The following is a 20449-nucleotide window of genomic DNA, read 5'->3' as shown; positions in this document are numbered from 1 at the left end:
TTTTTATGTAATAAAACTATCTAATCTTCAAATAAGTGATTTTTTTCTCAATGCATGTTCAACTATTGACTTAGAAACTGATTTTGCTCTTAGCACTGTCACTAGCAACTATTACAACAAAACAAAGACAGCCCTAAAGAGATATTTTATCAGTTACGGGTCTCTGATACTACCTACATTTTGTTGAATCAATAACCATACAATAACATCTGTCATAAGCCATCTTGGCTTACAAATCTTGTTCTCAGGATTTATAGAGTATTTACAATCCCTTTTCCTCCAAGGCATATCAACAAATTAGTGGATGGCAATTGTGTATTAGCAAGTTTAACACAACCCAACTACGTAATGAAAATTTACAGTAATAATCTATACACAATGAAAATCCATCATTTTTTCATTTAATTTTTTTTTTTCAGATAACTCTAATTATAAATGTTTATTACCTCAGTATACAGCCTTCTTCAGTATCATTACTCCAATTTGTTACACCTGGATTGGATATCTTTTCTTCTATTAGCCAATCCAATCTTATACGTAACTCCTATATAAAATAGATAGAAAATTAGATATAAAATTTACATTTTTTGGGTACTAAAGTCACAGCAGTTATATTTAATATACAGCACATAAGTAAACTGCAGGCTGTTGGCCAATTAATTTTTTTTAATTTTGCGTGTTGACACTACTAAAATGTATTAATTTTATATTTTGTATGTTACTAATTAGATAATAGAACACACTTCATAACTGTCATTCACCAAGGCAAAATGGAGTAAAAATTGTTATTGAATAATTTAATAAGTCACTGATGTTTTTGTTTGATATATTTCAGATTCATTTTTATAAACACTGTGAAGAGTTCTAGCAAATAGCTCTGCCTACAAGCATTCAAAGAGAAGAAAGGAGAATGAAATGAGTATTTTTTTGTTGTATATCTAAAAAAAAGAAACAGACCTTTAAAGCTTACAAAATTTTCTGTAATAAATTGCAATTACTTGCATAATTTTATGTTTTTTATCTATAAATTACAATAAATTATATATATAGAGTGTACTTTAAAGGAGAGGCCAAACTCTAGAAAGTGATTCTACTTAACATACTAAAGAAAAAATGTCCAGTGAACATAGGTCCGAAACACATTTTTCTGTCTGTCTGCCGTTTTATGTTTTTTTAAGAAAAAAGTTATTTTTCAAGAACAGTTGCAGACAATGCAATCTGAATCGTTCTTGAAAAATAAAACAGAATACTTTAAAACATTTTTGTTTGTTTTTTCTAAAATTTTCTGAACTAATCTCATAAACCACATATTGCTTTCCATGGTACTGTATATATTTTTTAACTGCAATCTTGGACATTCTCATCTTCTACATATTTAATGAGAAATACAAAATGGATGAATAAAAGATAAAAAGCCCATTTTAACCAGACTTTGACCCAAGACCAACAGATCCAGAAGCCAGCATTGCTAACTGCTATACTGATTTGAGAAGCAGTATCACAAAAAAATTGTATAACTAAACTCATCTAATAACATGCTTTGGAAGTGAAGATTTCTGCCTAATCTGAGCGTGGATTTGAAACAAGCTCTTATAAGATATATTGTTGTGGAGAAACACGTGGTAAGTTTTAAATTAATGATTGTAAAATGGTCGTGTTTCTCCACAGCAATGCCAAGACTAATGTTATTAGAATTTTGTTTTAATTACAAATTAAAACAAGGGAGTAGTTCCATACAATTATCTGTAAATTTCAGAAATTTATAAAAAGAAATTGAGTCATGTATAGCAAAAACTAAAAACATTGCTTGCTATATTTTTCTGCAGTTTCAAATTCATGTACGGATTAAGCATAAATTTACATTTCCAAAGCATTATGAAATGAGTTTCATTATAAAACCTTTTTTTCTTTAATTTATATATTTATAAGAGAACTGCCAATCTTAATAATAGGTTTGAACACACACTTTTCAAACAAACCACATTTATAAGTTTTAACTGTTGTCCAAGTTTATAGCAAATTATTTATGGCTCTAAGTACTTATTTCAATCTTCCTTCTACAAGTTTAGTTTTAAATTGTCATTTTAGTATTGTGTTAAAGCTAAATAAAAATATTTTAAAAGGGATAATAGCATATTTTTTAAAATTCCAAATTTTACAGAAAATATTAAGTTATTGTAACCCTCCAAAGAAATTTAAAAAAATAAATTCTGTACACAGTGACTACAACTTTGTGTTTTTGACATAAATAATACAATCAAGATCTACCAATAAACTTATTGGTAGTATAAGAATAAACTTATAAGAATAAACTTATTCTTTTTTAATCCAACTACAAGTTGTATTAAAAAAGAATCTGAAGGAGTTCTTTTTCTAAATTTAATCTATTTAATCTGTCCCTATAAAATATATATATATATATATATATATGCATAACTTGAACAAAAATGAATTCTTTTGTTATTATTGTATTTGTCCATATTCCCCTTGTACTAATTAAGTCAAAGACGAAAGTATAAAACAGTTTACCACCAGGAGTACAGAATTCAACAATGCTTCTTACCTTATGCTTATTGTTATTTCATGTAAGCGCTTTCGAGGTTATAATCATCATCAGTTAATAAAACTTTTTCTTTTTAAAAAAATCACACATTAAACTTATTAGTCATAAACTATGCAGTCATAAAAATTATTAAAAAAAAAAAATTGTTATATGGCTAGCCACACTTTCTGTACTATATTTTTTAATAATTTTTATGACTACATATTTTTATATGTTTACAATATTTTAATGTTTTAAGTTTAATGTGTGATTTTTAAAAAATAAAAAGTTTCATTAACTTATGATAAGGGAAAACCTCAATAGCACTTCTATGAAATAACAATAAGCATAATTGAATTCTGTTCTCTTGGTAGTATAAAACAGAGAGAGAGAGAGAGAGAGAGAGAGAGAGAGTGAGAGAGAGAGAGATTTATAGATTTAAACATACCGTAATAAGTCTAGCAGTTGATGGAGACATAATAAATCGTATTAAATTTGATAGCTCTATTACTGTTTTTCCTTTTTCATTATACGTATCTAAATTATGTCCAAAAAATAACAATGGCAGTGGATGAACCATTGATGTATCAAAAAGGTAAATTTTGGTTGATTTCATTTTTAAATGATATAAAAGAAACCTGCTTTCAAATTCTAAGGCTTTTTCGTTTACAGATTTTGGATGAATTTCTACTTTTCCATCTTCCGTTGTCATTAATGAAACTAATACCTTTCCAAGTTTTCTTATTACTTTAACTTTCCTGTAAATATTAAAATAAAATATTAATGCACAACTAACTAAGACCAAAACAACTCGTAACCATTAAGGCAATGAAAGTAACGTACAAACAGCTTCTTTTTTTTTATTAGTTTGACTGCTTTTTGTTATCTCAATACTGAACCACATTTTTCTACAGGTCTAAATTCCATCAGTTCCAACATCAGAACCATTTCACAATTTTTATTGACAGAATATTTATGATGTCTAAACATCAAATTCAACACCAAAATAAAGTGATTATTCCGTATCCATTGTGACTGACAAAGTTACAATTCAATAATTAATAAATTCATTAAAGAACTTTCATTCACAAAAACAGAATTTTTAAAAATAAAGTAAAAGTCATTCTAGTGATACAATTAAATGTCTCTATTTTGAAAATTAATTTTTATTGCCATTATAATTGCCTATATTAGTACGAGGGTTATTTTTTTTGAAGGTCTGATGATCGGTCATGAAATAAAAACCCGCGCAAAAATCGGATGAATCTTTGCTCATATATATATATATATATATATATATATATATAATATGTATGTGTATATCCCACCCTACTAAAGGGCATCTGTATATGTGTGTGTGTCTGTCTGTGTGTGTGTGTGTGTCTACCTCCCTTAGGTTAGCACACAAAACACCAGTAATCCAAGTGATGTCATTCCGTATAACTAATAATGTGTTTAGATGACAGACACTGGAATGTACCGATCACTAGTGGAAAATCGTGATTCGTTAGTATCTGGTGGTAGTCAGGTGTATATTTGTTTCATTAATAAAAGAAAGGGATTTAGTTAATATTTAGCAGTAAAAAAAGTATTTTTTATTTAGCAAGAGAGAGTCATTTGTGCACAGCCACTTGGCGCATCACACGATACACTCTGCACCAATCACATGGTCCACTCTGCGCCAATAGCAGCAGCTGAACTGGCAACTAACACAACCTCACGCGAACACAAATAAGACTAAATGAACAAGACCGCATTTGTAAGACAACTCCTTGTTATCAATACGGCTAGCGTTAAACATTATATTTTTATTAAAAAACTATTAAAGTCTATATCTACTCACTCCTTAAGCCTATTTTAAATATAAAAACATCAAAATGTTCAGAAAAATATTCTCTACACACTAATATTTCTTTTTTTAAATATTTCCGTAAAATGTTTAATACTGTCACAAACATGAGGATACAAAAGCATTGATGATGCAGGGGGTAGAACACCCTGGCTAGACGGTCTAGCGAGGGAAGTGAGACTGACCAATTAGTATAAATATATATATATATAATTTTAAATTACTTTTATTCATAATAACAATAATTAATTTTTATTAAATAAATTATTGGAACAATTAGGATAATTTATGGATCATCATTAAGTATACAAGATAATTTCAATAACAGGAAATTTGTTTTTAAAGAGATTTTTAATCTCCTTAAAAACAAAAAAAACAATTCAAGGAAGGAAGAGATAAAAACACTATGCCAAGGAGAAATTATTTACAAGAAGAAATTCTGAAGGTCTCATACTAGACATAGGAACAAATGTTAGTAGAATAGATCTGAATACAGTTGGGTTGTGTGTATTTTAATCAAACAACTAATGCTACAAAAACATTGCTAGTATTTCAAACATAAAATTAACTTAAAAATGCAACTGAAGAAGCATTCTTTTTCAGAAAAGGATGGTTTGGTTGATTTAAAAGATGAACAGAATCTGAACATTAACATACTAGATGAAGGTGAACATTCAATTTTTTGATAATTGGTACTGAAAAATCAGGCATCTAATGGAAACGTGGTGCAAATAGCCAAAAAAAGCATGCTTGATTTTAAGGGTAATATATCATGTAATCATGTTATTATGCTTATGAATAAATTTTAAATTTTTTTTTAAATATTGCTTTTTCTTTTTTTTTATCTTTAGAGTACTTTCATAAAGATCTCTGCTTGTCTAGAATAAATGTCTTTATTAAAATAGAATAAATTTTTAAATTGTACAGATAAGTGTGCATTATGATCTAAGTTCTTAAGTAGAATGAATTATTCTGTTACTATCACCAACCACTGATCGATAAGAAAGCTATTATTTGGTATCATATTTTAAATTTAAATTATGTCCAGACATTGCACATTGCTACGCTATAAATATTATAATTATATTTATTGACATTAATTAATTAAATGATGATTAATTAATTAAACTTATGTGTATTAGCATTACAATTTAATCAATTTTAAAACACTATCTTTTAATGTAGTGAATTTATTAATTTTATTTTTACTTTAAACTGAATTAGTTAATTTGTGTTTTACATTATAAAGGACACTTTCGGTTGTTGTATATTTTACTGAAATAAATTAATTTAACTCACATTATCACCTTCAATTTAGGGCTCTATTAATCACATTACACAGTAGGTTGTTTTTTGTTCTGTTCTTTTTTGTTGTATGAATGTATTAATTTATATTGTTATCTTAAAAAAAAAATGTATTATTTTCTTTCCAAAGTATGCTAAATTTTATTTTTAAATAATGAAATTTTCAAGTATTATGTATCTTTGTCTAAACTGATTTGTATACTGTATACTACCAAAACATCATCTACATATCTAATCCATAGTTTTTTTGTGGGTATTTGTAAAACAGGTAACCACAGCTAAAATAGGTATTTAATTTTTTTAAAAGGATCAATAAAGACTTAATTAGAAATTTTAGAACTTTTTTTGTCAGAAACAATTAAGAAAGATTAGCTCTTATGAAAAATTTAAAAATTTGTTATAATTTTTCTGAACTACTTTTCATTGTTTTCAGTGTCTCCTTTATAAAAAAAAAGAAACAGTCTAAACATAAAAACACATGGATTAATGCAGGAATTTTAAGATCTAACTCCACGCTATAAAATGTTTAAATATAATTTGTTTGATAACTTCTAAAATTATTTGAAAATTTACAAATTTTCTAATATTTCATATAACAGTATTATTGATCCATTTCAAATAATACCTTGAATTTACATTTTCATTCACCTTGGTTTTGTTGATGAATAGGTATATTTTTTCCAGCTGGATCAAGGTTAAAATTTGTATTTTATATATATATATATATATATATATATATATATATATATATAGAGAGAGAGAGAGAGAGAGAGAGAGAGAGAGTAAATATTCAGTATGTATTGATGAAATTCCTGCCAGTATTTTACAAGAAGCCATGGATGCCTCTCTTACAGATTTACTTAATTTTTTCAACAATAAAGTTATCCAGCACTTTAAAATTTTCATTCTTATCTGTCTTCTTAAGAAAGGTTCATTAATTAATTTATAAAATGCCAATTTAATTAATGTCCATATTTTCTAAAGTATAAAAAAAATAAATTTACCATTTCTTGGAAAGCATAACATACTGACAAATTTTTAACATTGTTTTACGAAAAATTGTCTATTGACAATCATTTTACTACTTTAAAAAGCATATATAATAAACAAATCAATTTAATATTTTTTGCAACCTCAGAAAAGCATCTGATTTAGTTCCACATATTTTATTGATGAAAAAATTAGCTACGGCATCAGAGAAATTTGTTAGAAGTGCTTAAAATGGAATACCTAAAATGGAGAACGCCAAACCAACCATAAAAAGGTAATTGAAATTTCATATTTTCTGAGAATATATATGTAAAATATACACCCTTACTTCAAGATATAGACTGCAGAATCCCAAATTATTATTAATTCCATTATTATTAAATATTTTTTATGCTTACGTATATTTTCATTTGAAGTTTATAATCTTTTGCAGCACAGTCAAAAAATCAGAACTGGTTTTCAAGATATAAAAATGAGCCTTCAGATCAGCCAATTTAAATGCTTTTGTACTTGTGGGTATTTGGTATCTATAAGTATGATTGTTGCAGACTAATATTTAGAAAACTAAAAAGGTTAATTTATCCATCTGTTTATATTTTTAAATGTACAATTTTTAATAAATAGTTACTCATTCTTAAAAAATAACAATAGCCACCCACATCAAAATAAACAACAAAACAGTTTTCACATAACCCAACATAATACTGTGGCTTATGAGAAAGGGGACCTTATTATGCTTCCTTTGACAATTTTTAATACATAACTAAAAATAAATGTGAAACAATTTTAAAAATGTTACCAATTTACTTGAAATAAAATTAGAAACTTTTCTTTTGCAGAAACAATATTAATTTGTCAATGAATTTTTAAATAATTCAAATTATAAAAAAACAAAAAAACTGAATTTTCTAGGACTCCGTTCAACATGTATATAAATATGTGGTTGTCAAATAATTTTCATTATTGTCTCTTGAATTGTGTGATTTATTTTGTAATTATTGTTGATATTTAGTATCTTCATGGTTTTACCTTAAAATTGTTATAGTGTATTTTGAATAGTCGGAAGACAGTCCAGAGAAACAAGTACTATATAATCAATTATGGAAAGTACTTTGTGTAAGAGATTTACCTCAAAAGGGATCCAATCCTCCACTGACGGCGATACATCAATGCAAAGTGCACATTTGGATTTTGGGGGTGCATAGCATAAAATTAAAAGTTGAGTTGGAAAACTTGGAAAATACGTTAACAGATAACACCAGCAAAAAACTAACATCGAATAAAAATTAAATTCGAAAAGATTAATTATATCACTGATCTGAACACCCAATCACTAGTGAAAGTAAGAAAGCTTAAAACTATAACAAACTTCCTTCAGAAGAATATAATGATCACTCCAGTGCAGGAAACAAGATTCACAGACAACAATCTGTTGTCTGTGATTTAAAAGGGTAAATCCACTAGCAAGATACTTTCAGGAACACCGATTTTTGGAAATGGATTTATAGTCGTTACTACAATCATCGACTCTATAGTGAATTTTGATCTAATACATGAAAGAACACCATCACTGATTTTTTAGTTTACAAATAAAATCTACACTGTGCTAAATATTCATACACCAATGAATGATAAAAATCAGAAGAACAAAAGGCAAGAAATAGAAGAATATTGGGAAGACCACACCATAATTGTTGTTGGAGATTTTAATTCACAACTAGGCAAAGAGAAAAATATAGAAAGTACATCAGTAAATATTCCGAATATAACAAAATAACTAAAAATGGGCAAACATTAATTCAGTTATGTAAAAACCCTGATCTGAAAGTGAAATCAACAGCATTCACAAGAAAACCTCAAAGTTAACAATGTGGATCTCACCCAATGTAATGTCCAAGGATAAACAATTAAACCATATAACCACAAGTAAGAAGTGCTCAGAGAAATTATGGATGTTCGAGTGATAAAATCATCAAATATAGTCAGATGATTATTTTTTTTGTCTTCAGTCACTTGACTGGTTTGATACAGCTCTCCATGATTCCCTATCTAGTGCCAATTGTTTCATTTAGGAATACACCCTTCATCCCTAACAGCTAGTTTTACATATTCCAAACGTCACCTACCTGCACAATTTTTCCCATCTACACGTCCCTCCAATATTAAAGCAACTATTCCAGGATGGCCTAAACACATATGGCCTAAAAGTCTGTCTCTTCTTTTAATTATATTTTTCAAAATGCTTCTCTCTTCATCAATTTGCTGCACCACCTCTTCATTTGCCACTTTACACTCATCTGATTTTTAACATTCTCCTACAGCACCACATTGCAAAAGTTAGAAGCTTTTCTTCTCAGGTACTCCGTTTATCCAAGTTTTATTTCCACATAAAGTTACCACTCCAACCATATACTTTCAAAAATATTTTCCTGATGTTTAAATTAATTTTTGATGTCAGCAAATTATATTTTTGACTGAAAGCTCATTTCAACTGTGCTCTGCAGCACTTTCTATCACTCCTACTTCATCCATCTTTAGTAATTCTACTTCCCAAATGACAAAATTCTTCTACCTTCGTAATCTTTTCTATTCCTATTTTTATATTCAGTGGTCCATCTACATTATTTCTACATTTCATTACTTTCGTTTTGTTCTTGTTTACTTTCATACAGTAGTTCTTGTGTATTGTATATCTTCATCCATGGCATTCATCGTTTCTTCTAAATCTTTTTTACTCTCACAAGAATTACTATCACAATTTTACTCTCTCGCAAGAATTACTATATCATCAGCAAATCATAACATCTTTATCTTTTCACCATGCACTGTTACTCTGAATCTAAAAAGTACTTTAACATCATTAACTGCTAGTTCTATATAAAAAAGTAACCGTGATAGGGAACATCCTTGTCAGACTCCCTTTTTATTACTGCTTCTTTCTTATGTTCTTCAATTATTACTGTTGCAGTTTGGTTCCTGTAAATGTTAGCAATTGTTCTTCTATCTCTATACTTGAACCCTAAATTTTTTTAAATGCCAAATATTTTATTCCGGTCTACATTATCAAATGCCTTTTCAAAGTCTATAAATTCCAAGTATGTTGGTTTGTTTTTCTTTAATCTTCCTTCTACTATTAATCTGAGTGCTAAAATTGCTTCCCTTGCCCCTATACTTTTCTTGAAACCAAATTTGTCTTCTAACATTTCTTCCACTCTCCTCTCAACTCTTCTGTACAGAATTCTAGTTAATAGTTTTGATGGATGAGTAGTTAAGCTAATTTTTCTGCAATCTTCACATTTATCTGCTCCTGCTTTCTTTGGTATCATGACAATAACACTCTTTTTGAAGTCTGATGGAGCTTCCCCTTTTTTGTAAATATTACACACCAGTTTATAAAATCTATCTATCGCTTCCTCACCTGCACTGCGCAGTATTTCTCCAGGTGTCCTGTCCATCCCAGGAGCCTTTCTGCCATTCAGATCTTTTAATGTTCTATTACATTCAAATGTCAGTATTGTATCTCCCTTTTCATCATCTTCGACTTTCCAGAAAGTCAGGAAAGGGTTTTCTACCCTTTCTATTTTCTATAATACCAGTTTCTAATTCATTTCTTCCATATAACTTTTCAATATATTCCACCCACCTATAGACCTTTTCTTTCATATTATAAATCTGTATACCATCTTAGTTTAACACATTATTAGATTTTAATTTACGTACTACAAAATTCTCCTTAACTTTCCTGTATGCTCCACCTATTTTACCAATGATTATTTATTTTTCCACTTCTGAACACGTTTCTTTAATCCACTCTTCTTTCACTTATTTGCACTTCCTGTTTATAGGATTTAATTTTCAATAATTCCTTTCTTCATCATTAGCATTCTTATACTTTTTTACATTCATCCATCAGCTCCAATATATCCCTTGATATCCACGGTTTTCAACCAGTTCTCTTTATTGCGCCTAAGTTCACTTCTACTGATTTAATAATTTCCTTTTTAACATTCTCCAATTCTTTTTCTACATTACCATTTTTACTCAGACCTCTTGCGATGTCCTCCTCAAAAATCTTCTTTACCTACTCTTCCTCAAGCTTCTCTAAATTCCACTGATTCATCTGATACCTTTTCTTCAGGTTTTTAAACCCCAATTTACATTCCATTATCACTAAATTATGGTCGCTATCAATGTCTGCTCCAGGATAAGCTTTGCAGTAAACAAGTTGATTTCTAAATCTTTGTCTAATCATGACATAAACTATCTGATACCTTGCATTATCAGCTGGCTTTTTCCATGTATATATTCTTCTATTACAATTTTTAAACTGGGTGTTGGCAATTACTAAATTATACTTCGTGCAAAACTCTATAAGTCGGTCCCCTCTTTCATTCCTTTTGCCCAGCCCATATTCATCCACAATATTTGCTTCCTTGCCTTTTCCAATGCTTGCATTCCATTCTCAAACTATTATTAAATTTTCATCCCCTTTTATGTGTTTAACTGCTTCATCAATTTCTTCATATACACACTCCACCTCATCATCATCATCATCATCATCATCAAGGGCACTTGTAGGTGTATAGACATTAACAATTGTTGGTGGCTTAGGTTTTAATTTTATCCTTATTACAATGATTCTATCACTGCATTTTGAAATACTCTACTCTCTTCTCTATCTTCTTCTTTATTACAAAATTTACTCCTGCCTGCCCTTTATTTGAAGCTGAGTTAATTATTCTAAAATCACCTGACCAAAAGCATTTTCTTTTTCCCATCGAACCTTGCTAATTCCTACTACATCTACATTTAACCTATCCATTTCACTCTTTAAGTTTTCTAACCTACCAACCTTTTTAGACTTCTAGCATTTCACGTTCCAACTCGTAAAATTTTATTTTTTTATTTTCTAGCGACCCCTTTCTTAGTAATCCTACCCAGAGATCCAAATGGGGAACTAGTTTACCTCTGGAATATTTTACCAAGGAAGGCAGCTCCATCTGTGTTACATGAAAATGCAGAGAGCTACATTTTCTTAGGAAAAACCAGCCGTAGTTTTCCATTGTTTTCAGCTGTGCAGTAGTCAGAAGATTAAGTGATGTTGATATGGCCATTTAAGTCCTCCTGACCTACGCCCTTAATAACTACTGAAAGAGCTGCTGCCCTCTTTCAGGAATCATTCCTTAGTCTGGCTCTCAACAGATTCCTCTCAGATATGGTTGCACCTTCAGTTCAGCTACTCTGTATTACTGAGCACTCAAGCGCCCTCACCATTGGCAAGGTCTCATAATTCATAGAGGGAGCAGATCATTATATATATCTGTTACCAAAACCAAGATTAGAACTAACATTAGACAAATATTAATAAAACTAAAATCCCTAAGATATGACACTGACAAACTGAATCCAATAACACTAAATGATTAACTTAATGATAAAACAATGGACAGTTGGCAAAATTTAAAAACCAACTTAGTGCAATCGACACTAAACACAGCACCAATGACAAAAAAGAAAAAACACTCTTGATGGAACTGAAAGTGCAAAAAAGCAGAAGAATATCAAATATCATGGAATATTTGGAATAGTAATAAAACTCAAGTTAATAAAGATAGATTCTCTGAAGAAAGGAAAATAACAACTCATGAGGAACAAACTGAAGGGGAGAAGGATTTAGCAAGAAAATAGCAGAGAATACTATCAAATACTTAAAACAATAACTAAAAAAAAAAAACCTCTATCAACATTACTACTAAAGGATCCTAATACAAGCAAACTAGCTTACCACAAACACAATAACTATAACATTCTTGCAGACTTCTTTGAGACCTTTTATACACTATCCTTCACTACAAGAGAAATTCATGTCTTCAGACAATCAGAAACAGGATCACAATTCACAGCCACCAGATTTTGAGGAAATTAAAATTATTAACTTATTAAATCACTCAAAAATAACAAGGTTCAGGCAAATATGGAATGCAAACTGAACTATGGAAATGCCTAAATGGAGATACCCTAGTACATTTGGTGAGGATCATTGGGGAGGTTTGGAGAACAGAGGTGATCCCAGAGGTCTGGAAGTTGGCAATAATCTACCTACTGCATAAAAAAGCTGATAAGTTTGATCCCAACAATTACAGAGGAATCTCACTTCTGCTGGTACTTATTAAATCTTACCTAAAGCCCTCTTAAAGCAAGCTGAAGAACTGAAGTACAGTTGGATCCTGACTTGGATGAATATCAAGGAGGATTTCGGAGATCCATATCATGCGCAGAACAAATTTGGAATTTGAAGTCAATCATCAATATAAAGAAGAAACAACATATGAATAATACAACAATAACATTCATTAATTTTCAGAAACCTTATGACTTCATTGATAGGAACTCATTAATATCGACCCTTTTGAATTTGGGGTTGGACAATAAAACAGCAAGCATTATCAAAGATGCTCTCCCTGATACAAAATCCAAAGTCAGATTTATGGGTGCATTCTCTATAGAATTTGGAATCAACACATGAGTAAGGCAGGGTGATGGTCTCTGCCATTTGCTTTTTAATTGTCCCCTGGAGAAGGTAACAAGGGAATAGAGAAAATCAAACATTGGGATAAAATTAGGAATGGGCAAAAACAAAATCTATATAGATTCTCTGGCATTTGCTGATAATATTGCTTTTGTCATGAATACAATAGAAAATACTAAAATACAATTACAAATTTTAATTACACAAGCAAGGAAAATAAGATTATAAATCTCATTTCCCAAAGCAGAATTTCTAACCAATGATAAGAAACAACAAACCAAATGCAAATTGATAACAACAAAACTAAGAAGACAGAAGGGTTCCAGTATCTTGGTGAAAGGATCACAATAAACAATAATCAGAGGGAAGTACTGAATCAAAGAATGGACAAAATGAGGAGAATAATGAAACTCACCAAAGATATTTACAAGAAATCACTATCGCATGGAATTAAACTTGAGACACTACCAGACAGTAGTAAGAACAGATGTTCTGTATGGTGTAGACACGTGAAAAGGACAAATAGATTGGAACTGGAGAAAATTCAAGTATTAAAAGAGATTCTAAGAAGCACCCTTGGACTGAGGAAGGACAAAAAGGACAATTCAACAGACCAAGGAGGAATGAAAAAATATACTCAATGACAGAAAACATACTTCACATAATGATGAAACAAAGACTGGCTTTTTTTTGGACGTTTAAGCAGAATGAATGATAGCAGAATTATTAGACAGATTTATAATTCATTATCAAAACACAAGGTGACCACAGATTGGCTGAACAATACACAGGACTTCAAACAACTAAAAATGAGCACACAAGACATTAAAGACACAACACTTTTCTGGGAAAGACTTAAAACACTTAACATAACTGAGGATCCGCTGGAGAAGAGAACAAGAAAAGTGCCAGAAAATATAGAAAAATTAAGGAAATTAAGACTGGAAACTCGCAAAAGTACATGGTGAAAATTAAAAGGAAGAGAGAAAGGGTACTCCTAAATTGAGAGTACTCAAAGCTCCTAAAGAGGACCATTAAAAAAAAAAAATACTGTGCTCTAATCATGTTGCTCAAATCAAGGTTTCATCAAAGTTTCTCGTTACTCATCCAGCGAAATACTGAGCAGTTCTTTTATTTTCCTATGAAGTAATCTACCTATGAGTTCTGACATGATGCTTACAGTAAATTATGTATGCATCATATGTATGAATGAGAATAAAAGGTCCATATTTTTATTAAATATTGAGTAATTTGAGTAATGTTGAGAGATATTACAATTGTGCAATGATACTGCTTCATTAACATTAATAGTTGTTTGTTTACATTATTTTTTATTAAGTGTTTTCATATTATGTTCAAAGATTCTTGTGTAGAATTTTAGTGAACATCTTTAAATCATTGCTGCTGTCGCCGATTATTATTATTATTATAAGAACACTAATAAATTAAAATATTTGCTACAAAGTAGCAACTTATTAAAATAAAACTAGATTAAACACAAAATTCAACTGTTCCATTAAAATAATGTAATTTAATTTTTATGTAGAGCAATTTTTATGTAATTTAATTATGTAATTTTGGCATAAATAAATTTGGTAAATTATGTAATTTTAGCATAATTTTTATGTAATGTAATTTTTTACTAGAGGAGTATCTTCCTTTAGTTGAGCCTATAATAAATAGTATGACTGTGATATGAAGGCTAAATTTTCAACCACTCTCCAAAAACCAAAAAGACATACATCATCTATAAGTAATAAGTGACAGCCTGCACCAGTGCAGAAAACTCTATAAATGAATCTCTACTGAATCTCTTTATAAATGGGACTCTAGAAATGATCTATAAATTGAATACTAAATTAAGTCATGTACTAGAACCAAGATTACAAGGGAACTGGGTTGGAGCGGAAAAATGGCACTCTTGCCTCCTTTTTTCTGAGGAAAGAGGGACAACAAATATCCCTCTTGCTCCCTATCTGTGCTTTTACAATCGCATATAGATTATTGTACATAATGCTGTTTTAATTTCACCATAAAATTTTTATGGAGTAATACTAAAATAGATTATTATAATATCTACTTACTTAACAACTGCTACATTAGGATAGAGACCAGAGCAAATGATTGCTCTGATTAGACCTACATTTTCTGAGTTGATATTAGACTCAGCAGCTTTATGGTCTTTTAGGCTAAGAAAATTCATATCATATAAATACTCAGCAAATTGTTTCTTCATATCTCTGAAATATAGTAATTATTAAATTTATCATCTTTAATTACAAGCCAAAAAAATTCTACAAAAACATAGTGAAGCAGAGGTAATGTGAAAGTCAGCAAATATCCTTTTAAATTACAAACATCAAAATTAATTAGAAAAACCAACAAAGAACTACTAACTGATTATATTACAAGAGGTTAATTATTAGTTAACTATTTTCTAGAATTAACTATAACTACAGGCTTAGAGCTATGAAATGGAAATACAAGTATTTAATTTGGAGTCAATCAAATGAAATACAGAAACTATCTATGAATAATTACATTTTTTATTCTAAATAAAATTACAAACTGCAGTGATAAAGTGTTATAGCTACAATTTTCTATAAAATAGCACTGCAAGAACTGCATTACATCTAGAAATACTTTGATTTTGCAAATAAATTCGCTTTTACATTAATTCATTTTCTAATTTTCACAACTTATCTTAATTAATTTCTCATTTATTCTTTAAGACTCCTCATTTCTTTATTGGACATTTCACTGGCATTTCTTATTGGTTCATTTCCTCATTACTTTTTAGGAACAAGTTTACTCTACTAATGCTGCCCATTAGCACACTTACATGTTTCAGAGTTGTAAATTGGAATATTTTTTTTTTTTTAAACATGTCAGTACTACTGAATTTTATATTCAATCTATTCAATGCAAAGAAACATGCCTCACCACCATATGCTCTCCACAACAACATTAAAAACTAATGAAGTATACTATACTCATAACTTGTAAAATAATTAAGTATAGAAGTACATACGAGCAATAAATATGATAACTGTTTTAATAAAAATGAATATTTTGTTTCCTTCCTTCACATAATACACATGTTCTGAAAGGTTCAGACTATTACAAGAGATACTGCCCAAGCCTGTTCTTGCAACAGAATTTCTGCTATAATGAACCAACTGCTGTTATGAAATCTGAGAAAGAAATGCCAAGTAGTGTTTAAGAATTACTCAACAAAAAATCTAACTTAACTGAAAAGATGAAGCCTTTTACATTTTTTATTAGACATCAAATACAGTTCAGGAAGAATGCTTACTGCAGGCAAGAATGTAAAATTGGTCAGAACCATTCCATGAAGAAAGAAGAGTAAGTAGAAAATGAACCTCATGCTATGGACTGAGAATATCATCACTCCTTATTATGTATGATGATAACTGAATTACTGTTGCAGAATTGACACAGACATGTTTGAAGGTTGAGGAAATGCTGAACATGAACTTATAAAACAGAGGTTTCCACCCTATTAACAACAGAGCAAAAGGAAGATTATGTAGTAGCAAAAGGAATCCTTTAATGTTTTAAGAAGAGAAAAAGTTTTTTAATTTTATTTAGATTTATGATGAGACTTGGTTACCCAAACAATTTACTTCTGAACTGAAGTATGAATTAGAAGTATGCAATAGAAACATAATCTTTTCTTCTTCAAAGAAAACAAAAAATTTACGTCAGTAATAAAAAGTACCATTCTCTGCTTATTTAATGAGATTTTCTGCTCTATCCTTATGATGCAAGTTAAGCTCTGAATCTACAGCAAGTTGTTTGAAATGCAAGCAAAAGGACTTCTTTGAAACCACCAAGAAACTTAACAACAATGGAATAACTGGAATACAGTAAAGGGGGAACCCGTACTATAAATAATAAATAGCATATTTTGATAAAAATTATGTTAATATGACATTTCATCTATAGAGTATTTTAATCAGCTAGTGTATGATCCTCTACTGGCTTACCCAGTTCAAGCTTGAAAACATTTTTATTAATCTGTATGCTATTTTAGAAAGCCATTAATGGATCACATTTTTTCAAAAGCTCATGTTTGAATTTTTTAAAATGAGATTATTATTGTATAATACATTATCCTTATAACAACACTGGTTTCAAATTTGGAATCTACTTTTCCCATAACCACTTCTTCAAGTTCATTCCATTCATCATTCGGTTTGTTACCACATACATGCCTAATTTAATATCGGTGGACGAACACGGTATAGCTACTCCGATGTGAGCTGGCACAGTATATGAACGTACTGATACAAGCATCATTACTGCCATGAAGTTCTCCCACCATAGTGGCGCTGCACCCCACCACTCTCAGGCTCCAATAAAAGAGCGTGCACGAAAGTGAATTTTCAACCACCACCTGGAGAAGACCAAGAAGAAGAAGAAGAAGTTCCTTGGCCACCTCAACATGGGGCCTCCCAGTGGATGCCAACATCCTGTCAGAGCAGCAGGCCTGGCCAGCCTGCTGAGGGAGCCGCTGGACATGGACGCTACCTTCCCGCTCCAGTTCGCTGGGCTTCAATCGCCCTGGCCAGCAGACTCAGCAGCAGAAGCCGGCCCAGTATGGGATCGCTTGAGGAAAACTGCCTCAGTCATGTCGGCAAAGGACAACTGACGCCGACCCAACACTGCAGGGCTCTAGGGGCCACCACTACCATGCTGTAGTGGGGACCTAACTGCCGCTGAGGGAAAGCCCAGTCTGACTTCAATGGATGAGCCGCAACTCCCAAACTTTGACGGAGACCAGCTTCCCAATCCAACAGTTCTTCTCAGAACTAATGCAAAAAACGACCCTTTTCAGGGCCACCACAAGGTTATGAATTACGAGCCGTCGAAGCCATTTGACAATAACAGCCCTTCTAAGGGCTACCATAAGTTTAGTAATTACAACGAGCTGTCGAAGCCAGTCAATGACAAAAACAGCCCATTTCAGAGCTACCATAATGTTAATAAGTGCTATGTGCCATCAAAGCCATTTGGCAACAGGTTATGTAGTAACCACAATAAACAAATCTGTACACAACCAACATATTAAGCAGGAAGTGACTTTTTTTCACCTTGTGAATTTTTTTTCATATGAATATTTATGCTGAAGAGAGGAGTGGGGAAAGAGGATCTTATTGAACTAGACATTTTACAATTAAAGGGTACTGGCAATGGTATTTCCAGAGAAATTAAAGAGTAGTATACATAACTCTGATTGAAAAACAGGTCTATAATGAACAGTGTGCAAGTTAGGTCCAAAACTGTTAACCAACCCACAAAAATCAAGGATGGCATCTGCATTTTTTATTCCTATAAGAGATAGGTAAACAAATCTTTCTTCCCGTAACATGACCGATGATAAAATATAAATTACTTATTTTAATGTCAAGCTGAACCAATTCATATAATTACATCATTTAAGTTTACCAAACATCATTAACACACATTCATTTACAGCACAGGTTCATTAATGAAGCTTTTTTAGTTTTGCCACATTAAGAGTTTCAGATTTTGTACTTTCTGATACATCTAGAACTCCATATACACCTTCTCACCAAGGCTTGGAAAAGGTCATAATAGTATACATTTTAAGAAATCATTATGAATGATCATTGTTTTCTGAGGTCAAAAAGGTATATTTTTGATGTCTTACAGAGCCTGGAATAATTTTATATGCAGTGTACTTTTGAAATTTAAAAATAAATGAGACAGCATTCATTAGCGACATACTATGTTAATGTCAGGAACTGTTTTTAATTATTGCACAATTATATGATCATTATTACTGCTCTTAATTATTATTGCTGCACAATTCAATTATGATAGAGAGAACAGTTTAATCATGACAATTCTATTATTGTCAGCTTTTATTGTAATAAGTTTAATAAAGTAATAAAACCATAAAAATATAAATTTTATATTTTAACATAAACGTAGGTGAAAATCTAACTCTCTGATAAAAGTAAAAAGTGGAAAAAAATGTATATATAAAAGAAACCTAAGGAGGTAGAGAATGTTGCGCGACAGGAAATTCCTCTGACAGAAGGAATTTCCCCAACCTTCATACTCAGCAAGCTCCCACTGACTGAATGCTTCAGCTGTAACTAAGTGGTCACTTTTCCTTCCCATATCAAAATGTTCTTTTTTTTCATCTACTTCTTTCTCTCTACCCTGAAAGACAAAAATTAGAATAAGTAAAATAAAAATGTACATTTATTTTTAAATAAAAAAGTGTCCATTTAAAATCAAAAAAGTAAATATGAATTTCATTTTACATATTAACTATATTATTTTTATTATTATTATTTAAAGAACTAGCTGCAAGGCATGCCTACGGCATGCTGCCTCCTGTTAAGAAAAAATCTGATGTAGACACAACATGACTTCCTTGTATGCCTATTAAATTACATATACACAATTTTTACTGCAATTCATTTAAACTTATTTCATTTAAGTGAGATATGATCCTCAAATTCTTTAATAAAGTGGACAGTTACACAATTGCTGAAATATTAATTTTTATTAACATCAAATATTTATACAATTATTAATTCAACAATCTTGCATGAAATATTAGGATAGAGTAAAAGTCCCTTTATTACTCTAATAATATGAATATTATTAGACCAGTATTATTTGTATCTTCTTGTGTTGCTGATTAACAACAAAGTTTTAGATTTCTGGTGTGTCATATAAATAAAAGTTAATAATAATTAAACTATTCCGTTTAGTGAACTCCTGTATACTGGTTATAAATGTTAATTTCAACCTCACGGTGTATAATATTCAGTTTTTATTATTGGATTATTTGGTGAATAATAAAAAAAAGAAACAATCATACAGGAAAAAGAAAGCTAACATGAAGAAATCTATCTCAAAAAAACAACAAGAAGATGAATATGAAGGGGAAGAAAATTTTAAGAACAGGAAAGAATAAAAAAAATTAAGAGAAGATCATAAATACAAAGAGGATGAAAATGTTAAAACCGAAGAAAGAATAAAAAGATTAAGAGAAGATAATAAATATAAACAGGAAAAAAATGTTAAAACTAAAGAAAGAATAAAAACATTAAGAGAAGATGATAAATACATAGGAAGAAAACGTTAAGACCAAGGAAAGAATAAATAGATTAAGAGAGTTGATGATGAATATAAAGAGAGAGAAAATTTGAAAACTAGAGAACATGTA

General features: G+C 30.3%; 1 protein-coding gene across 1 annotated transcript in view; it reads right to left on the bottom strand.

Annotated features, from left to right (window-relative positions):
- LOC142331932 (ATP-dependent DNA/RNA helicase DHX36-like) overlaps positions 1–20449 on the bottom strand; it is a 139371-nt gene that overhangs the window by 5128 nt on the left and 113794 nt on the right. Inside the window, exons 16-19 of the mRNA XM_075377986.1 lie at positions 19259–19431; positions 15300–15455; positions 2991–3300; positions 447–544 (exon numbers count right to left, since the gene is read on the bottom strand). Coding sequence (XP_075234101.1) covers positions 447–544; positions 2991–3300; positions 15300–15455; positions 19259–19431 — 737 coding nt within the window. The remainder of the gene's footprint in view (positions 1–446; positions 545–2990; positions 3301–15299; positions 15456–19258; positions 19432–20449) is intronic.

This window comes from Lycorma delicatula, chromosome 1 (assembly GCF_047948215.1).
Source record: "Lycorma delicatula isolate Av1 chromosome 1, ASM4794821v1, whole genome shotgun sequence".
NCBI lineage: Eukaryota > Metazoa > Arthropoda > Insecta > Hemiptera > Fulgoridae > Lycorma > Lycorma delicatula.
Note: the sequence above shows the minus strand (reverse complement) of the source record. Positions and strands in the feature narration are given on the sequence as shown.